This window comes from Akebia trifoliata, chromosome 2, assembly GCF_017979445.1.
Source record: "Akebia trifoliata isolate Shusen 1 chromosome 2, ASM1797944v1, whole genome shotgun sequence".
NCBI classification, from domain to species: domain Eukaryota; kingdom Viridiplantae; phylum Streptophyta; class Magnoliopsida; order Ranunculales; family Lardizabalaceae; genus Akebia; species Akebia trifoliata.
The window spans coordinates 11,576,796-11,599,948 of NC_141376.1; the positions used below are offsets into that span (position 1 = coordinate 11,576,796).

The 23,153-nt window shown below is 33.4% G+C and overlaps 2 protein-coding genes across 3 annotated transcripts; both read left to right on the forward strand.

The window, feature by feature from the left end:
• Positions 1-1,239: 1,239 nt before the first annotated feature.
• Positions 1,240-7,244, forward strand: LOC147409551 (adenine deaminase). 2 transcript variants are annotated; one of them, XM_086430146.1, is made up of 5 exons: positions 1,240-1,392; positions 3,977-4,273; positions 4,381-4,477; positions 5,281-5,389; positions 6,993-7,244. In XM_086430146.1, exons 1-5 carry the CDS (start codon positions 1,369-1,371, stop codon positions 7,072-7,074), a joined length of 609 nt encoding a protein of 202 aa, XP_086286272.1. In that variant the 5' UTR covers positions 1,240-1,368; the 3' UTR covers positions 7,075-7,244. The 2 variants fall into 2 exon arrangements, with proteins under 2 accessions (XP_086286272.1, XP_086286265.1); XM_086430139.1 differs by lacking the exon at positions 1,240-1,392 and adding an exon at positions 1,488-1,613.
• Positions 7,245-15,895: 8,651 nt separating this feature from the next.
• Positions 15,896-16,951, forward strand: LOC147409552 (uncharacterized). The gene is made up of 2 exons (XM_086459482.1): positions 15,896-16,167; positions 16,296-16,951. The coding sequence occupies exons 1-2, from the start codon at positions 15,961-15,963 to the stop codon at positions 16,698-16,700; spliced, it is 612 nt and encodes a 203-aa protein (XP_086315608.1). The 5' UTR covers positions 15,896-15,960; the 3' UTR covers positions 16,701-16,951.
• Positions 16,952-23,153: the final 6,202 nt, after the last annotated feature.

Sequence of the window (23,153 nt, forward strand, 5' to 3'; positions counted from 1 at the left end):
AAGAGAGTAGGGTCCACCATCCTATTTTATTTTATGGATATATATATTTTAATTTGTGATTAGTTGACTCATGAAAAATCACGAAACCAAAACCATCAAAACACAAAATCCAACCATCAAGATTATCCTATGGACATGTGAGATTTTAGGGATCATGTTTTATCTTAATAGTTGGGTTTTTTTTTTCTTTTAATGAGGTAACCAGATCGCAATCATATTAATTGTGATTCATCTAATCAATTTGTTAGTTAATGAGTGAACTAAACAATATAACCTTTAGCAGAGACTCAACAATCCAAACACTCATTATAATAATTATTTTTATTATTTTAAGCTCAATTAGTAGAAGCTACAATTATAATCTCGTTTTATATCAATTATAAATATTTAAAATTTAATATATCTATATAATAAAACAAGACGGTTTGACTTCCCAATGTTTATAACCCCACAAAATGGTGCTAAATTCAATTTGACACGCAATCGATAACAAAATTTTTACGATTGTTTTTTCTCTTCATCCCCTTTTCAAGATCCTTCCAATGTAACGTTTTTACTATTTATTTATTTATTTTTTCTCTTCTCCTATTTTTCAAGAATATACTTATGATTTCCTTGTCTCTTTTAGTCTTTTTTCAAGAATATCACTTTAATTTTATATATTGTCTTTCTAATTCTCCCCCTTTTCAATAATACCTTTCTAACGTTATTTATTTTCTCTTCTACTCTCTTAACCCCATCCAAAGAAGATGCCTGTGCCCATGTCTGTATGCAAGGTTAAACTTTAATATCTAATACAATTCATTTAAGAATCGTGCTAAACTGACTAAAAACAAGACACTCATTAACATGGCAGTGTGCATAGAATCATAGATTTTTTCCTTGAGATACACAAGGAAAATCAATGGTCCTAACCACACTTTTATGTTAGTGAACGCTTTTTTTTTAAGTCAATTTAATATTTTTTTCATTTAAATTTGGACTTTACTAATCTCAACCCATAGTTGAGGCTCTCTATCAATATGGTCATTGGTATTTGAGGATAAAAAAGGGTAAATTTTCTAGAAATTAGTTCCAAGAGACACATTGTCTTAAAGGACATATTTCTCTTGAGAATACCTTGACGGTGTCTCAACTTCATCGGTCCTTAAAATTTTTAAAAATCTGATCAATTTATCATTCATTTCGTTATTACCACAAATATTTCAGGGTATTTTCGTCAATAGACCCAAATGTGTCCAAGAGAGCAAGTCTGTTACTAAAGAAGAACTCGCTGATGTGACGTTCAAATTCACGGGTCAGTTGCTGTTAAATCTGGTTAGATCTCATCACTCTCTATCTCTCTCTTTCTCTGTTCTTCCCATCCAAATGACGGTCTATCCATGCGAAGAGGTGCGATTTCTCGTTTTCTTTGATTGTTGTTTCTCTGTTTTAGCTGTTATATTCGAATATAACCACTGTTGTTGTTGTTGTTAATTTGAATTTAGGTTTTTAATTGAGTTTGAGTAAGTAAAGAGGATGCATTGAAGCTATGTTGTTTGCTAAAACTGTGTTGAGGGTGAAATTTACTGAGAACAATCATGTTAAGTTGCTTCATCATAGTTTTGATACAGGTGACAGGTCCATAAAGCCTTCTTTAGGAATTTTTTTAAAGTTATCTTAGATGCTTTATAGTTTATGTGAGGTTTTTTTTTTTCTTTTGTTGGTTAGGAACCCATTTTAATTGCTAGGATTTAGATTAGATTTTTGATTAAACAAGGATTTTTGGTTATTGGAATTAATTATGATACGTTGGGGTAATCTTTCCTTTATCTCTGGAATGTGGTCATAAATGAGAGTTTAAGGATTTAGAAGTCAATTAGGAGGGTTTTCCCCCCTTGAAGTGGCAAATATGTAATGAGGTTGCACTTGCCCCCATTAAAGTGGTCATATCAATGAAATATGGAATATTTACAAAAACGTGATCAACTTTTAACAAATTTACGATTCCGGCTCACTGTTCATTTTAATTTCCAAAATGTGAACGGTAACGAATTCAGAGGTTTAAAGTGACAATTTCACAGGTTTAACGTGACTATCTCGCAGGTTTCACTATTTTTAGCGAGATAGTCACTTTAAGACCTCTGAATTTGTTACCGTTCACGTTTTTGTAATTAAAATGAACAGTGAGCCGGAATCGTAAATTCGTCAAATTCAGCTCACGAAAAGGTAATTCATAAATTCGTCAAATTCAGCTCACGAAATGGTAATTCACCTATGAAATATATCAGTTTCTTTAATTTATCCATCAATGGTTTGGATTCGAAGGCTAGGGGGGATTTCATTGCTTTACCCTTCCTGTTGAATAGACTAATAGGCATGAATCTCTAACAGAAATTTCTGAACTTTTATGGAGAATAGTATCACTTTTTGTTCACTTGAGGATTTGAAGAGTGCAAAGACTTGAAGAACAAATCATCAAATTTTCAAATTTCAACCTTGAGGACAAGGTTCTTCAAATAGTGGTGTAATGTTAGTAACATGATTGGTAATTACCTTTAGATGTATTTAGCCAACTCCAGATCTTTAGGATAAGGCTTCGATGATGATGGTGAGATGTGTGTGATTAGATGAAGCTTTTTAGTGATATGGACTGATTAGGATATTATCTTATCTATTGGGAACTTTTTTTTTGCTTATCGAGGGTATTCCCACCCTTCAGGTGAGACTAATCCCATGGTCACATGCATCGCCACCTCAGAAAGTCCTACGTACAACTGGTTGGGTTGAGGGCCAACCGGACCCTAGAGGGTGGCCCCAAGGAATTCATAGCTTCGTGGGGTTTCAACACTTGACCTACCCTTCTGAGGAGCTTATCAAGGCTCAGCTTGCCACTAGGCCAACCCCTTGGTGTTTGTTTATGGGAACTTGGATATAAATAAAGGTTTAGAAATTTAAGCCAGGGGAAGAAATATGTGGGGGAAGTGCATTAGGAGGTTTTGTGTGCTTGAGGTCACCCCTTCAAAGTTTTCATAACTATGAAATATTAGTTCTTCTTTTTTATGTTTCATTTTTCAGGTCCATAACGTGTTTTGCACCAAACTTCTTCTCTTGAAAGCTTTTTCATGAAGTTCTTTTGTGTTGTTTTTTTGAGTTCCTGGTTTCAAAATTTGTCCGATCATAATCAAATAACCTGCCCAAGTGAAGAAATACATGAGAGAAGTCCATTAGGAATTTTTTCCCCTTGAAGAGACAAGATGTAAAGAGAACCACCCCCACCGAAGTGGTCGCTGTGTCAATAAAATATTAGTTTTGCAAATGTTTTATGTCCCTGGTGTCAATAAAGTTCTTTTTTGTGTGTTTTTTTAAATTATCAAGAAGCATATATTTTTTTGATAAATCAGGTTTATAAAATATTTGCACTGAAACTTTTTCTCTCAAAAGCTTTTTCATGAAAAAGTTCTCTTTTGTGTTTTTTAGAGTTCTTGGTTAAAAAACTTGACTGATCGAGAATTGGATAACCCAATTGAAGTTGTATCCAGATCCAAGTGAGTTAGAAATTCAGAATTGCAACGGGGATCAGCCAATGCATAATATCAGCTGAATTGGATCGTTGAAGTAGACTTTAATTGTGTAAAATAGAACGACGTCAACAATTTCACCCAGTTAGTGTGAGAACAGATGTGCTCATAGATCTGATATTTGGTCATTTTGGCTTCCAACTTACTTGATTTATTCAACCAAATTTGAAGAATGCTTGGATATACAGAAAAAAGTTGTGTCCATTCTTTATATTAGGATTTTATTGACTAATTGATATATATTTTTCTCTTTCTAGACAACGATTTGTATTTATGAAAGAAGAGAAGTCATGAAAAAAAATATATAATTGGTGTAGTGAGTTTCTTGGTTAATTTTTACATTTTTTACGAAATTAGCAATTCAAATTGAGGGGTAAACATTGCCTTAGACTTTCTATCATTTTTATTTGTGCAAGATGCAAGGCACAGATGTCTACAAGATTTCGGTTGTAACTGAGAAAGAGACTACCAATCCACAATGTCCAACAATGCTTGCTTTCTTAAGCTTCTTAGAAGTACCCACACCAACTGAAAACCAGATCTTCATGGATGCCCATCAGAATTGCAAAAACTTCACCGTTTTGCAAATAGAAAGTGCAGATAGATGTCCCCCAGGTGGAACGGATATAAAGACCGAGAAGGAAACTTTTGAAACTCATAACACCGGCAAAAGGACTCTCACAAGTTCAATCAAATCTCACGGTGCACTAACTGTATGTCATTGATCACTGTTCTGTTGTATCATGTATATGTATGTATGTATTTCCACACTTCTAATCTTCTTTTTTTTCATTACTTAATGAATGGTCACCATTTCCAGATGGCATTGTGGAAGAAGATTAGTCTACAAATTGGTTGGAAAATCATGCAACTTTTAATGAATCGCTGCATAATGCTACTGAATTGCACTTCTAGAGGTACTTAAGCATGTCTTGGCACTATCTGCATAGTTCTATTCCTTATTGTTGCGTAAATGTCTTGTATTCTGTTGGCATTATGCAGAGTTGCAAGGGTGGAGGGGGTAGAGCCCTTGGCCCAAATTTTTTAGGGTTATGAAAAGGGAAATTGTGTAATATTTTCTTAAGTGTTTTCTATTTTTGGGAGATAGACGTGTTTTAGCAACTCCCAATTTTATAAATAGAGATCTCTAGGTTTGTAAAACTTAAGAGAAAATAGTGATTGTTCTTGATCTGATTCATGAACTCACTTATGGTTTTCTATTAATTATATTGAGTCAGTTTTTTTTTTTTTTTTTTCAGGTATCCAAATATGTGTTTGTATTATAACAGTTTTACTGAAAGGAAAAATGATCCGAGTTCTTTTCTTTTCCCATCAAAGTAACCATATACTTATTATTTGTTTATCATATCTTTTCAAACATAATAGCCTCTTTGAAAATCCTTGTATCATGCATTAATCCTTGTTTTCAGTTTTCATTGTTGCACTTAATTTTCCTTCTGTCGGTACTGCTTGTCATCCAACAGTTCAAACCCCTTGCATCTGAATTAAAATGGTGTATTCTGTGTATTTTAGTTGTATGTTGTAGCAATTTCTGATTTTGGCTGTCTTTCTACAACATATGCAACAGTCGTTTTAGGTGAATGACTCGTATGCTTTTGTTTCCTGCTATTATAGCCTTGACTATGTAATGACTTTGCACATCTAATTACTTATCCAGTTATTTATTTATTTATTTTTATTCCTTTGACTACATCGACAGACAATTCAATAACTGAGAGGATACCCGATACTCCTAGTGGCAGATGGAGGAGGTATAAGCGTGCTGCCTCATTGGATTCAAGAAAAATACTTCTCCTTTTCTCACTCTTGTAAGCTGCCAACTCAATCATTTCTTGTAGTTAAATGTTTTTGGTTTTTTTAGAGAATCCTATTTGTCCAAGTATTAATATTTTATCGAGCAAAACTAGCTGTCAATTGTAAGAAATGTATGCACACTTACACCAAGGAAAGTTTTTTTTTTTAAACTAAATTGATAGTCAATCTTAGATTAAATCAAATGTTTCGTGTCATTTATTCTCACTGAAGTCCACCAGTCTTCCATCCAAATGAATTTCCTATCGAAATCTCCGTTTAAATTCTGGTTAATACGTGCATTTTCCAATTTACTGGTGTAATTGAAGTGCCACTTAGAGAACAGCCTGTTTTGATAAAGATGGAAACACTTACAAAGTGATTGTAGAAGTTGTCTTGCACTCTATTGGTTTTGAACTTCATGCTAAAATATCTTTCCTCTCATTAACAAGATCAGTGACATGTAATTTGAGGTTGGCTGAAGGAATCACGTTCATTCATTGAAGTGTGTCTAAAATTATCATTACAAGTGTGTTCATATCCACTCACTACCTCAGTTTTGTTGTGTAAATGTCTTGTATTCTGTTGCGCTACACAGAGTTGTTGAGCCCTGGGCCCAAATTTTTTAGGGATATGAAAAGAGCAATTGTGTAATATTTTCTTAAGGATTTTCTATTTTGGGGGGTTTCTTATTGGGGGAGATTTACATGTTTTGGTAACTCTCGGTTTATAAATAGAGATGTGTAGGGTTGTAAACTTAAGAGAAAATAGTGATTGTTCTTTATCAGATCAGTGGAAGTAGGCACACTGCCAAAATGTTGAGTTTAGTCCCACATTGGACACTCATTGCCTTGTCTCTCTCCTTATAAGCTCCTTGGCCTCTCTACTCATTGCCAATTGGTTTTGAGTTGGGCCCCAAACTTTTCATGGTATCAGAACGAGTCTTTCTCTCTTCCACGTCACCCAGTTCATATCTCCATGTGCTTTGGCCCAGTCCAGCCTGCACATGTGTTGAATTTAGTCCCTCTTCAGACACTCATTACCTTGTCTCTCTCCTTATAAGCTCTGGGCCTGTCCACTCATTGCCAAGTGGTTTTGAGGAGTTGGACCCCCAAATTTATCACGAATGACGTAAATCCTTATGTTTTTGTGCAATTGTGTTATCTTTGCTGTTTTGTATTTTCACAAGTTCATGCATTTTTTTGGTCTTCTCAGTCATTCTAAAACCCCTCAACTTGCACATTCCTTCTAAGTGAGACCATAATCTGCCTTTGTTGCACATGACCGAGCTAGCTCAATCAAAATTTCTTAGTTTATCACCTATTGGGGCTACTACATTTTCACGAATGGTTGATTTTCAATTTTACCTTCTTAACTTTCCCCTCATTCATCTCGACATTCTTACATTGGCTATGCCCAATGTATTGACATTCAGCTTCATATAGTTGGACATTCAGTTCCATAAAATATATTGGTCTCATCGCCGTCGTATAAAATTTTCCTTTTAGTTCTATAGGCAACATCCTCCTCAATTATAGCTGCTTTTAATGCTTTGTCCTTTTTGGAGCTCGAATTTATTTATTTTTAAAACTTTCATTTATATCTGATTCTATTTTTCAGGTCAAGTATGGGAAGTATGGTGCTGATATATCTCACTCTGAGAGTTAAGCAGATCAATGATGGTCTTGTTCCAGTGTTGTAGTAGAAACCACTCTCTTCTTTCCTTTTTCTTTTTGTAATTGTAGTCAGGGGTTTCATTTAATTTAAATATTTGATTTTTTTTTTCTTAATGTACATACGTTATGATCTGTTACAGTTTGTGAACTTCAAATATCTCTCTTTCAGAACTAATATTTACTTGAGTTTGATTCATGGTTGGTGTTGTAAATGTTAGGGCTGCCAATGGATCAGATCATAGCAGAAATCTGATTTGTTCCAATCCAATAACTTCAGAACAGGATTGATGATTTGGGTTTTGATACGAATCCAATTTGATAATCTATTGGATCAGTACAGGATCAACCATGACCCTATCCAATAAAATTTGAGTAGGTGTTTTGTTTAAGGGATCGACTTGTTGCACACCACCTACTGCTGATTGCACTACGTCACTTAAATTTTTTCCCTTTGCACTCCATTTGGATGATTGCACTCAAAATAAAAGTATTGCACTCCTTTGTTTTTTTGTTTTTTTGGTTTTTCGTACTTCTTCAACCATGCTCACATAAATTATTGTTGGTTTAATAATTTTTGTAAGAAAATACTTGATCGAATAACAAACCTATTTACAATTTACACAAGAAAAGAAGACGAACTCACGATACAAATAATGAGTGCAATTAGTAGGTTATAAAATAAAGGTTTTAAAAAACAAGGTTATTTTTCAAGGTTGGTGTGCAACTAGTCCGCCCCTTTGTTTAAACATAAAAAGTTCATTTATATTTTGTATATCAAATCGGATTTGATCCGATATATGAAGTTTTTCAATGTTTGTATATAAGTTCGAAATAATCCGATCCAGACCTGGCTGATTGTTGTCATTGCAATGGATTTGACTCTTAATATTGAAATCCCGTAAAGAAACCAATCCGATTCATATCAATTGAATTGGTTCCATGTCTGATTCGATCTTATCAGATTGGTCCCAGATCGACCCGTCTGATTTGGACCCTAAAGTCTACTTTAAAAGCTGAGGGGGTGAAAACATATAACATAGAACACAAAAGAAAATTTGAATAAGACCACATTTTACAATCCTCTCTCATTACAAAGGAGATCATACATGAAAAAAAAAAATTTGTTTCTTTTCAAGATAAAAAAAAAACAATTGAGGTTGATTTTCTAGTTGGAATTTGAGATAATTCATTACTACAATTTGATGAGAAATAAATTTTTTTTTTTCTTTTTGGGAATTTGATTTTTTCCGCAATTGTGGTTAATTATTTTCTTATACTTCGCGGAAAAAATGATTTCCTGTAGGGGCAACAAACTTTGAGGTTGACTTTATTATTATATGTCAACCCTCGTCCCACTCCGAGAAGTTTTTCGTTGGAATCTGATTTTCCATGTGCTGTCAAACTTTTAAAAAATAACTTTTCCTTGTTAAAATTGTTTCGTCGACAAATCATTTATTGAAAAAATTGATTTGCATCTGTATGATTCATAACTATTTAATTTGTTCACCTTCTATTTCATAAGCAAGAACATCACTCACTTTTCTAGATGAACTCGTTATGAAATATATATACAATGTGCACCAAGCACATGGGTATACCAAGATATCCAGACCTAACCCACCAACTCATTTAATCTGAATGGTGATTTTCTATCCATTGGATTTGAGTACTTCTCATCATACATTTGACGAGGAATGGCGTCTGTTACCCCACTAAAAAAAAGATACTATTGGTACTCCAACTTTTACTTATTACACCGCAATTTCTTACACACCATTTGAACATTACACTAGCTTAGTTCAAGACTTCAAGTTATTATAACACATTCAAACAATTTCAGCAGTTATTTACAATTAGGATTGGACTCATATAAAATCCTAAATCTAAAGAATAGAAATTAGAGAGAGAGATTATTTATTCTTAATTATTGATTTACATTTTTTTTTTAATTGGGGTGTAACAAGTAAAACTTGGGGTGCTAAAAGCAGGTCACAACTACCTATCATCCACCTTAATGTTGATCATGCCAAATGTTAGCTACTATTTGGCACAATTTTGGGACCATTAACTCATTAATTTTTTTGGTCCACATAATTTTTGTGCATTGTCTTGTATTTGGTGGAAGCTTTGAATTGCTGCAGGGCAACTTCATCTTTGTACGGATTATTAATTAATAGATAACTTGTTTTAGGGTTTCTATGAAGGATTTTCAATTTATTTTAGAGGAGGAAGTGAGATCGAGATATCGTAACCCTCATTTTTCTTAGAGCTAGTGAAAGAAACTCATCATAAACCCCCCATTGACCTAGGTGATTTTGCCAAATTATGTGTCATATTCTCTTCACTTTTAATTATTATTTATTTTGATTATTATGTGGAGGGTTACATGTGCAAGTCCCAGGATATTGACATGTGTCACATAGGCAGGAGCAGAACTAGTATGGGAACAGTGGGGGGAATTGCCCCCCACACAATTTCGAGATGCCCGTGTATTTTGAACTAATTACATACCCCATTTGCCCCCACTCCCTCACCTCCTTACTCGTTTATCCTCACCTCCCTCCAATTTTTGCACCCTCCCCCTTCAATTTTTTGAAGATTACATTGCCTCTTGATTGGGCCTTCTCTCATAGACTAATTGAAAATGACCTAAATATTCTAGTTTCGACCTTGCACATAGGGATACAAGAGATCTAATCTAATAGGGGTATACTGAGCTCAAAGTTTGGGGTAATTGAGAATGGCTTCAAAAAGCATAAGGTCGAGGATAATGTTCCCCAATGTTATATCATTACAGATCATGCCAAATCCTTGATTTTTGAGAATTTGAGCATGTAATTAGAAATATTATGTTGTTGAAAGGTTGCCAAATTAAAAAAATAACTCTAAAGAAGGAAAATCCTAATTAAGATTATTTAATAAGACTAAGGGAGGATTAGGAAACATCTAAAAAAAGGATTTTATCTCATTCTCTATAATATAAACATGCACACTCAAATTAGAGGTACACAATTTTGTATATCTAAAATCTGTCAAAATTGTTCAGTGGTCTATAATTTGGGTTTCAGAGACTCTGATAAATTTCAAAGAAGCAAGAGAGCATTAGTAAAAATTACAGATCTCAAGGTAGAGCAAGATATTTTACATCAACAATTATTATTGTTAATTTGATAGTTTATTGGATTACCATATAAAAAATAAAACCTTGTCTTAAAGCACAAATCCAAGCTAAATTAAAGAACCACATTTTATTGTGTAGGTTCAAAAAGGTTGGCTAAACAATCATGGGATGAGGGATCAGTGAACCTGAAATATCCTCCACGTGGCAAATTTTGGTGTAACCAACATGAGTGACAGGTATTTGTGAGTTATTATCCAAAACAATTGTGTTACATAGGAAACCTGAAAACCTAGGCAACCAGTTTCAAGGGTAACTACTGACAAAATTAATATGAGATATATAAGTAGCTAGAGAAGTTATTAAAACAAGAAATAAAAAAAAGAGGAAAAGTGGGTTGAGAGCATTTAACAGAAACAGGTGGTGGGAATGAGGAAGAAAGTATCAATTCTTTCAATTCAGCATTTAATAGGATTCAAGTTGAGTTAATGAAGGCAGGTACAGTTGAGCACTCAATTCTTAGGCAGAAGAAACCTTTATGTTTCCTCTACCACCACCATCATTACTGCAAAATTTGACAACAATAATTAAAATTATGCTTAAATTAGTAGTTAAGAGAACACGACATAAAATTTACGTGGTTTGACAATATTACTTATATTTAATGACGATAAAGAGATCATTTCATTATTTCTATGAAAACTCCTCACATTACCATCTTTTAATTTCACCTCCACTTTGAAAAATTAAAAATCTCTCGTAAAAACCTTAAAATGAGTTAATTATAAATTTATAATCATAACATGATACAAAATGAAAGAATGAAGGAATAATAAAATCCGGAATGAAATTTTATTAAAATTGAAGATAATTTCTGCATTGTAATATTGTCCTTCTATAGAAAAAGAGTTTTAATTATAGTAAAACATGAAAATAATAAAAATAGAAGAAAAAATATATTAAAAATGAAATAATAATAAAAATAGATATTACTTAACCTTAGAAGTAAGGCAGAATCATTAATGTGTGATTCTTACTTCTATGACTAAAGTCATTAATAAAATGATATTTTCCTTAAATAACATAATTGCCACACACAAAAAAAAGGGTAAAACGAAGGAATTTAACCTAAAAATGAAAAATCCATATATAACTTTGCTTGGATCTTAAAGATCTCAATGTTTTCATTTAAGAATAGGTCTTCGCAGATGATTATGACTATTTCGCCTATCCGAGTCCATAAGCCCATGATTTCTATTAGTGCGTTAAGACCTTCCACTTATACTTTTGACAATCCAAACGTTCTATGAAGTTTTTTACAACATGTCCTACATCGTAAGACGAAAGTAATAAAACTAAGTAAAAAAAAAGTTACCCCAACTTAAGGCACAATTTTATTCCACTTGTATTATGTCTAGTGTGTGCTCATTTATTATTGCATGTGTATTCATATTCATTGTGATTATTATGGTTTGTAGAGTCTAATCGTATTAGTGAACAACCAACAACAAGTACCGCCATCTTGAGAAAACCATGTAAGGCTTCTGTGTTTTGTGTGTGATTGCATCTTGGTTTTTTTTTTTTTCTTAGTGTCCTTAGATCGATTTCTCTACACACTCCCTCAATCTTCATTTTTTTGCATCTTCTTCTCGTTCTTTTAGAATATCTTTAACTTGTATGTATATTGCTTCTACACGAGTTTAATTGGCTTCGTTATATGCTACTAAATCACTTTGTTCAGCTTTAATTCTCTTAGTTTGTTGATATTGGACAATTATTACATTTTTACAAGTGTGTTCATTTCTAATTTTACAAATATGTCCTTTGACATTTTATTTGTTGGGCAAATATAATTAAGAACACTTTACGATGATCATGTTGCATCACAAAATTCACCAAATCCCACATCAAATGAGAGTGATTTGGCAAAATTATTGCATAAAAATATAAGTTTTAATTTCGGAAGATCGAGACTTGTTGGGCTGACCTCAAATTTTGTAAGATAAAATTATTATTATTTAAGAATGCTACTAAGTGGAAAATTTGTTTTTCCAATGAAATGCAAGTCAACAGGAGTTTGAATGAGTATCTTTTGTGGGAAATCATTTTCCTATATCATGATTTTTCTAATAAGTTGAGAACATATTTATTAAACAAATCTCTGGGAAAATGGTTTTCTAATTGAGCCTGGACTGAGGTCCTAATTTGGGTCATGTGGACTGCATCGCTCATCCAATTGAATGACACCTCAACCCTTTATAATTAACGGTTTAAATAAGGTATGATTTTTTTAAAATAAAAACAATCATTTTTTGTTAGATCTAAAGGCTTTGAAAATCGACGATTGTTGAACTCCCAAATTTAAAATTGAAATCCAAAAACAACTATTTTCCCCTTAGAATTTTATGCTCTATAACCTCGAGGCATATGGCAGTGTTGTTAAATGCCACATGGCCAGGGATATAGGGTTGGGATCAGTTGACTCATGAATAATGACTCATGAGCAAACACATAATCACACTATACGTGTAAACACAAAATCCAACGGCCAAGATTTATATATATATCCTCATGACACATCTTGGAGATACTTATTTCGAGGATAAATCTCAACCGTTGGTTTTTGTGTTTAAACACCTCTTTTTTAACACTTTCATATGCGGGATGCAAATCAACAAATATTTTCTCTTGAAATCAATTTTCCTAAGAAGCCTGAGTCTCCAGGGTTTGTTTGAGGGTAGCTAAAGTTCCATTAAAGAGCGTTTTCACGAGATAGAATCTATTTTTTCATTAATTTTTTTATTTTTTCAAGAAAATGCATATTCTTTTATTTTTATTTTTATGAGGGGTGGTACAGATCCATAGGCCCGACTAGCAGGGGTGAGTCAACTTGTAAGTAGAGATATCTAATCCAAATCCCCCAGATATGTAAAATACCCAACAAACCACACATACCAAGTAAATAAAGATAAATCCTTGTGGGTAGCCAATAAGGGGAAAATGAACTCTAGTGTCTTTGTACTTAGAAAATATTAAAAAAAAGAGTTATTTTCTAGTTGGGAGTTGGGGAATTGTGAAAAGAAGAACATTAGGAGAGAGAAAAATATATTGTTGGATACCTTTTAGAGGGAAAATGATTTTCAAGAAAAAAGTGCAATCAGTCACCTAAATTTTTTATGCATAGAGATCATGAACATCCTAAGAAAGCAAATAAAGTACCTTAAGAGGATATTTAATTGGTTTTAAATCAAATATATGGAAACAATAATAATAGAGAGAGAAAGAGAGAGGCAAAAATAAATAAACAAGAATGAATACATGAGGGGTTGAATGATCATTAAATAGGTTTGTATCAATACAGTTGAAGAGATCTTGAATGCTCACTCTTCAATAACTCCAATTTCCACATTTGGGTCACCTAAAAACTACCACTTTTAAAGTTCTCAACTCCCTTGTATCCAAAGCTATTATATCTCCTCCATGGCACCATCAATTAAAGGATAAATTACAATTAACGGTCTAAGTTTTGGTGAATATTTGAGATTACTCCCTAACTGATGACCTACTTTGGCTGTGGTCTCCTATAAGATGCTAAAAGAAAATGATCTAAATACCTTTGCTTTCAACCTCACTCCAAAACCATGTAATCCTCCCCCACCACCACAAAAAATAAAATTAAAAAATGGATAATTTTCAACTCTTCAAGTCTTTTGGTTGAAATTGTAATTGATTTTATTTTACTTTAAAACACTTGATTTTTCCTAAGAGTCCGACGTCTTCAACTTGACTAGAAACTAAAAGAAAAAATCTATTTAAGATAAAATAGTAAAGAAAATTGAGTAATTAATTAAATTATTGTAAAACCAAGGTCGAAATTAATTAGTTCTATTTTGGAGCTGGGGAGGTATAGGGTGAGATACTAAAATCAAGGGTATTTAAGCTATTTTATATTAGTATCTCACATAAGAACGTGTTTGTTAGGTGTGTAATTATCAATTTTAAAATTCATGATGTATCTCAACTATTCAACAAATACCCAAAGGACGTATAATAAATGAGTCGTGCTGGGGTGACACAAATAGAGACATAGGCGTGATAAAATGATGTGGTGTCGTGCACATTACCGTAGATGCTTTTCCACAGGATACGAGTAAAAAGCATCTACGGTTATGTGCGCGCCACCACATTGTTATTTTTTTCACCCTTGTGTCTCCGTTTGTGTCATTCCAGCATTTTCCATAATAAAATTACCCTAAATTGAAGAACATCTAGATCCAAATGACATTGGACACCCAGTGTCCGACGAATGGCTAAAATACAGGTTTCCTTAGTGGAAATCCCTAGGAAATTTATTTCATCTCAACCCTTATTTGGACCAAATTTAACTCTCTCTTTCTCTCTGTTGGATAGACGTCCACCGCCTGTTATAACTGCTCTTTTAAGGATAGCTTGGCTTACCTGAGATCTTGGGTTCCAATTCAATACTGCTGCTTATGAAGGGGGACGCAACTTTGCTGTTTTATAAACACAAAAATGTCGATGTTCACCTCTTAAAGTTGTCTTAGTTGTGTACTTAGTTTAGCCCACTAATGATTTTCAATCATCCTTAATGTTTGACCAAACATGAAAATTAATAAAAATGGATCAATGTAGATGTTAGTAGGGCAAGTCAATGGATTGGGTTGGGATTGGATTGATATTAAATAGGTATGAATATGATAATAAAAAATAATATATGAATCGTGACCTCAAGTCGAAACTTCATATCACACTTCTTGAAGTGAAAGTGGATACAAATCATAGATGCTTTTTCACTTGTATCTTAATGAAAAGTATATATGGTTCCCATACACTTTCATGTCAAGATGTGCAATATGAGGTTCTAGAGGTCACTTCAGCATTATTAAAAAAATTATTAGACCCAAACCCCATCTGAATCTGATCCAATAAATCATCAAATTGCCCAAATCCCTGATCCAAACACAAAATCATCATGTAAGGGGATTGGGTTTTGGATCTAATCCATTCCATTTGACAACCCTAAATTTATCTGAGCCTAGTTAAAACATTTCATGCATCACATTGTGACCTCTATAATAATAATAGTCCCACATCGATCTTGGAAGCTTGATTTGTTCTTGTGACGGCAATTCTCTCCTTACAAGTCGGTTTTGTAAGATTGAGTTAGGCCCATGGAACTTAATATACATGGTATCAGAGCTGGGTTACTGTTTCTAGATGTGTAAAGATATTTCCTAGGCTTTGCATGTGGTGATCCCACACTAGGGAGGGTGTTAGAACAATAGTCCCACATCGGTCCTGGGTGCTCGAGTTTTACGTTATTTGAAGTGACGGCAATCCTCACCTTACAAGCCGATCTTGTAAAGTTGAGTTAGGTCGATGTCCGCGGTATTTGAGGTGATGGGAACCCTCACCTTACAAGCTGATCTTGTAAAGTTGAGTTAGGTCGATGTACCTTAATAACATCAAGCTTCTTGGGTTCTTGAGTTTTTCAGTATAACAAATTCGTATCTCTCTAACCAACCACGTATCTTTATGGGCGGACTTGGCATCGCTTTTGATGCGAAGAGATGGCATCAAACTTGGATTTGCGTGAGCGGCTTGTATGTTGGTAGCTGAAGCAAAGTTGGAAGAGCACGTCATGGTGAGGTGAGATTTTTAATGTGCCTTTAAATTCTATGTATCCATCAGTTTTTTGATACAGCCTATATAACCACCATAAAGACACCATTTGATCCATAGAGAGAGAGAGAGAGAGAGAGAGAGAGCATCCATGGTTTCAGTTCAAGAACCCATCTCTCCAAGTCAAAGAAAGACAAGTCCAAAGATTGAGAATTCAACAAAGAAGAGAAAGTGGGATGAGAGTGGAAAAGAGACTTTCAAGAAGAAATCAAATGTTTCCAATTCCCTCTTTGATATAGAGTTCAACGTTGAAAGGCACCCATTACCTTTAGAGTGGAAACAATGCCTCGATATACAGGTAAATTTCAAATAATATTTGATCATACCAATACTAATGCATCGAATCTCATCAGAACTTTACAGTTAAGCGTGTTTGGACTATATAGTAGTATTAGAATTGATGGTCTAATTTTCTTTTAAATGCAGTCGGGACAAATATACTTCTACAACACGACAACGAAGAAGAGAACTTTTAAAGATCCGAGACAAAGTCTTGAGAGGGAGAAGATGAATCTCAGTCCTATGAGCTTAGACTTGGAACTCAACCTTCCATGCGATTCACTCGGGACTCATGCAAAGTGTGATCTCGATAACTTATCGCTTAATTTGAACACTATATCTAACAATTCACACCAACAAAAGAAGAATTACAACACCTTGACGCGTTGTACATCATGGATGTCTTTCGAAGAAGATCACAAGGAGATGGTTGCAGTTGTTTGCATGCAATGTCACATGTTGGTCATGTTATGCAAGTCTTCTCCTAGATGCCCTAATTGCAAGTTCATATATCCTCCTGGCCCAAGCAACCCAAACCTCTTTAAGGTTTAGTTTCTCAAGGGTTGATATGCTAGTGGTCAAGTCTCAGTTTGTTTTACAATTACTGTTTAAAAAGGAAAGAAAGAAATAATAATGGAAGAGATTAGAGATTCAACCTTAATGTAGATAGGCTAGTAGTTGTTTTTTTTTTTAGTTTTTTTGTTCAAGGGATTTATCAGCTTATGTGAAAAGTGATGGAGAAAACAAGGATTTGTGTAAGAGATGTTACTTATATATGGATATTTGCTAATATTTTAGAAGAACCCTTTGATTCTAGACATTAATTTCTTATTATTTTTGTAAACAAAACCCTAGAAAAAAATAAAGCTTTTGAAGAGTGGAATTAGATTTATTAACTTTTTATTATTTATTTCAGGAATCCTAATAGATTTATACAGTAGAAATACTAACTCCCAACTAGAGATAAATTTTATTTGTACAACTCTATTATTTAATAATTCTAAATTAAGAATCTTATCTTAATTTCTGTAAAAATATGATTTGATATATTGTAGTACACCTTATTACAATACTTCATATCTAACGTTATTGTAGCAAAATCTAACCATTCGCACCTATTGCCAAATTATTCTGTCCATATATGACCATGAATTGCTAATAGAAGTAAGTGGATCAGGACAAACCCAATGAACTGAAACAATCCAAGCATCAGATGACTTCTTAAAGTTCTTGTCAGTGTTCCTTGGCTTCGTAGAGCACAAAGCACATGACGGAAATTATATGTACCTCGGGGAAATTGATCAACTCCAAACTCAAAAACGATAGACCACCCAACCAAAAGTGTCTAACCACTTGACCCCACGATTATCGCCATGTCTTGAAGATAAAATTTTCTGTAGATCTTGCATTTTTCCAAATCTTGAGAAATCGTGATTTTTTATGGTGAATTTCTATTTTCACAAACAACTGTAAAAAAAAAAGACGAAGAAGAGAAACATGCCCAAGAATGCAAATAGCATTTATTTATATTTTGTAAGATTCATCACCCAATTTGGTGACTATTCCTGGCCGTGCTCTTCATGATCAAATCACTATTTTAGCTATTAGTACAATGTTCTAACCATGGTTTCAAAAGTACTTGTCCGAGACCATGACGTATCGCCCACAGCAACAAGACGGACGAACAAGTTAATGTATCGGACGAGATTTAAAACCCACGTTCATTTTTTGTCATTGTTGAACTAGTACATCTTCAAATGTATCGGAAAACTAGTCAGAGACGACTCGATCTCGTTCAAGGACAAGACCAGATGTCAAAACGAGTTTTAAAACCATGGTTCTAACCCTTTTGGAATAAAGATGGCGCTTACAAACAAGAAATCTTTTTAAAATCAAGGGAATGATTTGCTCCCAAAATATTTCTATCCAAATTTTAATTAATAGGATTAAGAATTTGACTTTAAATTGTATTTCTTATCCAAATGAAATACATGCAGTCTCTCAACCTTCTAACCCCCTCCTTTCATTTTGGTTTCTTTTACTTACATAAGGCCATTGTTCTTTAATTTTTAGTGGGTTCCTCACACCTTCTCAGGATTTCCCTTCACTCTTCTTCTCTTTATTTTCTGACTTTAAGTGATGAATGCAGAAATATGAACATTACTCGTGTTCGACCTAAATTTAGTGAAATTTATTGCATCCGTAATAGTGACTTTTGAGATATGGAATATGGTTTAAGTGTGGTCCACCTTTGAGAATATCAAAATAAATTTCGCCAAACATCATATTGTGTTGCATAGTATTGGATTGTTTTGACTTGGTTTTTGAGTAAATCCCTACATAGATAAGAACCCATCATCCAGACTTTCACATTATTCCTACTTTAAGATAAGTCTCAATGATTAGAGACCAAGACGTGTCACCCGAGTTGTCTTGGTATCAGGCATGGACGAGATGGACGGACAAGTCAATTTTTCAGACCAGATTTAAAACCCCACGTTCCTTTTCTCATTTTTGAACGAGACTTCTCAAACGTATCGGAAAACTCATCCGAGAGGTCCCGGTATCTGGCATGGACGGGACTAGATGTGAAACCGAGTTTTAAAACCATGGGTTCCCATCAATTTTAAGCTTCGTAAGCTGATGATCACTCTGTGCTTCGTGCTTATATGGGTACATCGATAATTGTTATGACGTAAACTTCATTGGCTGATGATCACCTCAGACTTTTATTAGAAATCAAAACAGCATAAATTTTTGCAAGTTGATGCTCACCTTGGATTTCTTTGTTATTATTGGGGAAATATCACATCAGTAATATTGGTGACTACGGTTGTTCGATGGATTGAGAATCTAGGACCAATCTGATATGGGGACTGGACCTTCATTGGATTGGATTGGATCAAATCCAATTTCATATGCAAAATCTTAATAAACTTTATATATTTATACAAAATATATAATATAATTTATATACTTTCTCAAATTTTATCAATTGAGCCTCTATTGGATTGGGATAGGTTGATAAAAAATTAATATATTTTTTGTTTGATCGGTACTTTAGCCTGTTTTTGATGGGTTCAATAATACGATGTTGACGGGATATGAACTGTAGGCTTTGGTATCATCTCCCAAAGACTTTACCAACTATTCTAGTTAACACCTGCTTTCAGAATCAATATTCTAATACGTAATCAAATCAGATATTATTGAAACCCAAATCCCAGATTCAGATCAGAAGTTATTGGATCGAAGCATTGAATTTTGGGTCTGACCCAAGTCATCCACAACCTTATTGGTTAGTGGTGACTAGGAATGTACATTTTACCCGGAACTGGGACAAAAAACCCGACCGAACACGGACCAAACCCATTTGGGTTAAAACCGATCCGAAACCGAAACCAACAAATATCGGTTCGAGTCTAGATTTGCCCCTCCAAAACCAGACCAAACCGAAATCCAAACCAAAACCGATTTATTATATTTCCTACATTTTTACTAATTTTAACACAAACTAGTGCTTGGCAAGTTGGTAAGACGCAATGGCTATGCTACATCCAAGAGTAGACTCCTCCCTTAATCTCATTTTATTTAAAAATATTTCAATACAAACCTTTGAGATTCGGTTCTACCCAAACCCGAACCATAAAAATACTCGAAAGTTTCGATTTGGTCTGAATTCGATATTGACTTTTGATATTTGAACTCGGATCAAACCCGAACCCAAGATTTTCAGGTTGATATTGATTTTAGCCATACCTAGACCAAATCCGAAAATTCGGTTCGGTCCGGTTCAGGTTTACCCGAATGTACATCCCTAGTATTGATTACTAAGAGGTAACCACTTATACAACAAAAAAAAAAAAAAAATTTAGGTCCACATTATTTAATTTGCAAATATTCTCAATTAGATCATGTGAGCCCCACCTCACATGCATTAAGTGTCATCTTTCTCTTCCATTGTGCACTACGCCATCTTCACGTAAGCTGGTTCAAGTCAAATTTGCATGGCTACAACTCAACGTCTCATTACTGCAAACCAGTATTCTAAAATCCAGACCGACCTGGTGATTTGACCACATTTTGTAATAAAAATCGGTTTGGTCAACAATGGATCGGGTTTCTTCCTTATCTTTTAAACTTTTTTTCAGTGACAATGACTGCAAAAACCTGTTTTTTTGAAAAGATTGACCAAATATTAGTTTAGGAAAGATTTTTGAAATGAAAATATCGTAATTACTCTTTCAACTACTTTTGATATTTAAAAAAATGTGTTTATTTGGGAATATTTGAGGTATTCCTATGTTTTAAAATTAATGACATGCCCCTTAACAAATGTCATCTCTTATAGATTAATAGAAAAACAAAGTTTTAATCGACAAAAAAAAAAACTTATTTTCTCTTCCCAATATTAGTATCTTTAACCTATATAAATGATGATGATCGTGACTAAAACGAAGGTGATGATGATAATGATCATGATGGTGGAGATAAGTATGATCATCATCATAATCAACATATTTGGTCTATGTATATTAGATTTATTAAAATATATAAATAATTTTAAGTGATTAAAACATAATTTCAAATCCCGACTTGAACGTCCATCGAATTAATTCAACTCAAAAAATCACAAGTCGATTCAAATGAGTCAAATAAAATTTTATTAAATTTATGAATATTTCAAAATTAATTTTTGATAAATAAAATATTTATTTGTATATTTCATAGAAATATTATTTACCAAAAAAAAATTGGACAAGGGGCATTTCATTTATTTTTTAACATAGGGGTGTCTCAAATATTTACTAAAACGTAAAGGGGTCACCTCTCCGTCAAACCACGATTCCCTTGAACTTTGTAAAATTGTTAAAAGGGTATTTCAAGTATTTTTCATAAAAATTCTTAAAAAATCATTGGTAGACTAATATTTTACTTAATGGATCTTAAATGGATCATGGTTTTTATTAGGGAGCTATTTGGTATATATTCTCAATAAAGAGTCATTTGCAGTCATTGTCCCTTTTTTTTATTACTTTGATTACTTAATGTTCCTAATTACTTCATCAACGGATCAATGATTGTAATCCAATGATCAAGTATAAATTCTAGCATAAAAGGGTATAAGTTAGTAAAAGTTAAGTACATTTTCTTCGTAGAGTTCAAAATATACATATCATTAAATGTGTGAGTAATATTATATTAGGGGATGTTTGAAAGCGCATTGATCCGTGGGTGCAAATCCGTTTTATGGATTTTTTGAGAAAAAACTCTTTTTGTAAGAGTTACAGAGTCGGCACTTAGTTTTACGATCTATGAACCAAAAATTGACTCTAAACAAATAAAGCAAAAAAAAAAAAAAATCTAAGAAAAGATTACTGATATGGGGATCAAGTTACGAGATTGAAAGGTATTATGCATCAATCATGTCCGACAAAGTCAGTCCCTACTAATACCTAAAATCTACTCTAAAAAAATCCTAATTTCTAGAGTCAATGGGATTACCCTCAGATGCGGTCAACAACTGATTGTTGGCGGTGTGTTCCTTCAAAGATTGATAGTGAACATTCTCTTTTGAATTTCCTCAGTCTGTATCCGCTTCAAGATCTGCTCCGACCTCAAATATGAGAATTCTTGAATATTATTCTAGTTAAATCTAAGTGTTTCTTAGGGTTTTTGGATTGGAAATCAAGACTTTTAGTATGGTTATTAAGTTGGGGCTTCAAATTTTGGGTCTTGGGATTTTTTTTTTTTGAGGGGGGGGCGGGGGGTAACCTATTTTCTCTAGGATTTCTGAGCTTACGAGATTTGATGTTAAGGTCGCTTTTTTTTAAAAAAAATTTGATAATATTTGTGTTAGATTAAGCCCTTTTTAGTTACAGTCCATCACTAGCTTATTTCCATGTAATCCATCACTAGCTTATTTCCATGTAATTTAAGATAAGATTTCAAGTGATTATTATTTGGATTCAGTTTATTTGACTTACAGAGAATTACATTTAATCATTTTTTGTGAACCCCCTTATGGAAGGTTTATTTAATTCTTTGAGACTCCCGGTGGAGGGTTATTTAATTAAATATAAGGTGGGCTCCACTTGAATAAATGGGCCACCACTTGAAATTAAACCCATAAGCTTAAATTATCGTTTTGCCCTCAAATGAGGCTTTTGCTTTGGGAGGTCATTTCTTGACATTTTGGGATGTTTCAGAATCGATTTTTTATGAGAAAATCAATGGAAATATTGGTTTATGTAAGTTATGGCTTTTTGAGGTGAAACGTGTGTGGGCTCCCACAATGAGTATTTTCGTAATTTTACCAATTTTTTGTGAAAATTAGTGAAAGAATTTATTTGGTTCCAGGTTATTATTTTGTGTTATAAAGGATTTTTCAAATTGTAATATGGTTTCTAGGAGTGTTTTGATGTCAAGGGTATTTTGGTTAATTTTTTTATATTTTTTCTCGTAAAACTTCTTTTAGTTCCAAAATGATGATATCTATGTTTTAGGTCATATTTTCCTAGAGTGGCATGATTTTTAAGGTTTATTAACGTAGAATATCTCATTCGGGCGGTAGAAACATATCTAGTAACAAATAAAAATATTTAGAATATTTGTCCATCATCGAGAACCACATCAACGAGTTGACAAGTTGATTAATCATATTTAAATGTAGGCATTTCTCAATATGTCAGTGCCCATATCCTGAGCAAGTTAACTATATCAGTAGGTTAATCACTTCACGTCAAAATAACTTTATTAGTGTTGTGTAAATGTTTTGTATTCTTGTTGTGTTATGCAAAGTTGCAGTGGTGCAACGCCCCCACCCAACTTTTTAAGGGGTACAAAAAAGCAATCATATAATATTTCCTAAAGGGTTTTTTATTTTTGGGGAGTTTTATATGTTTTGGTAACTTTAGGTTTTACAGATAGAAATCTTTAGGACTAAAACTTATAAGAAAATAGTGCTTGTTTTTGTTCTATTCCGTGGATTACACTGTCGAACCA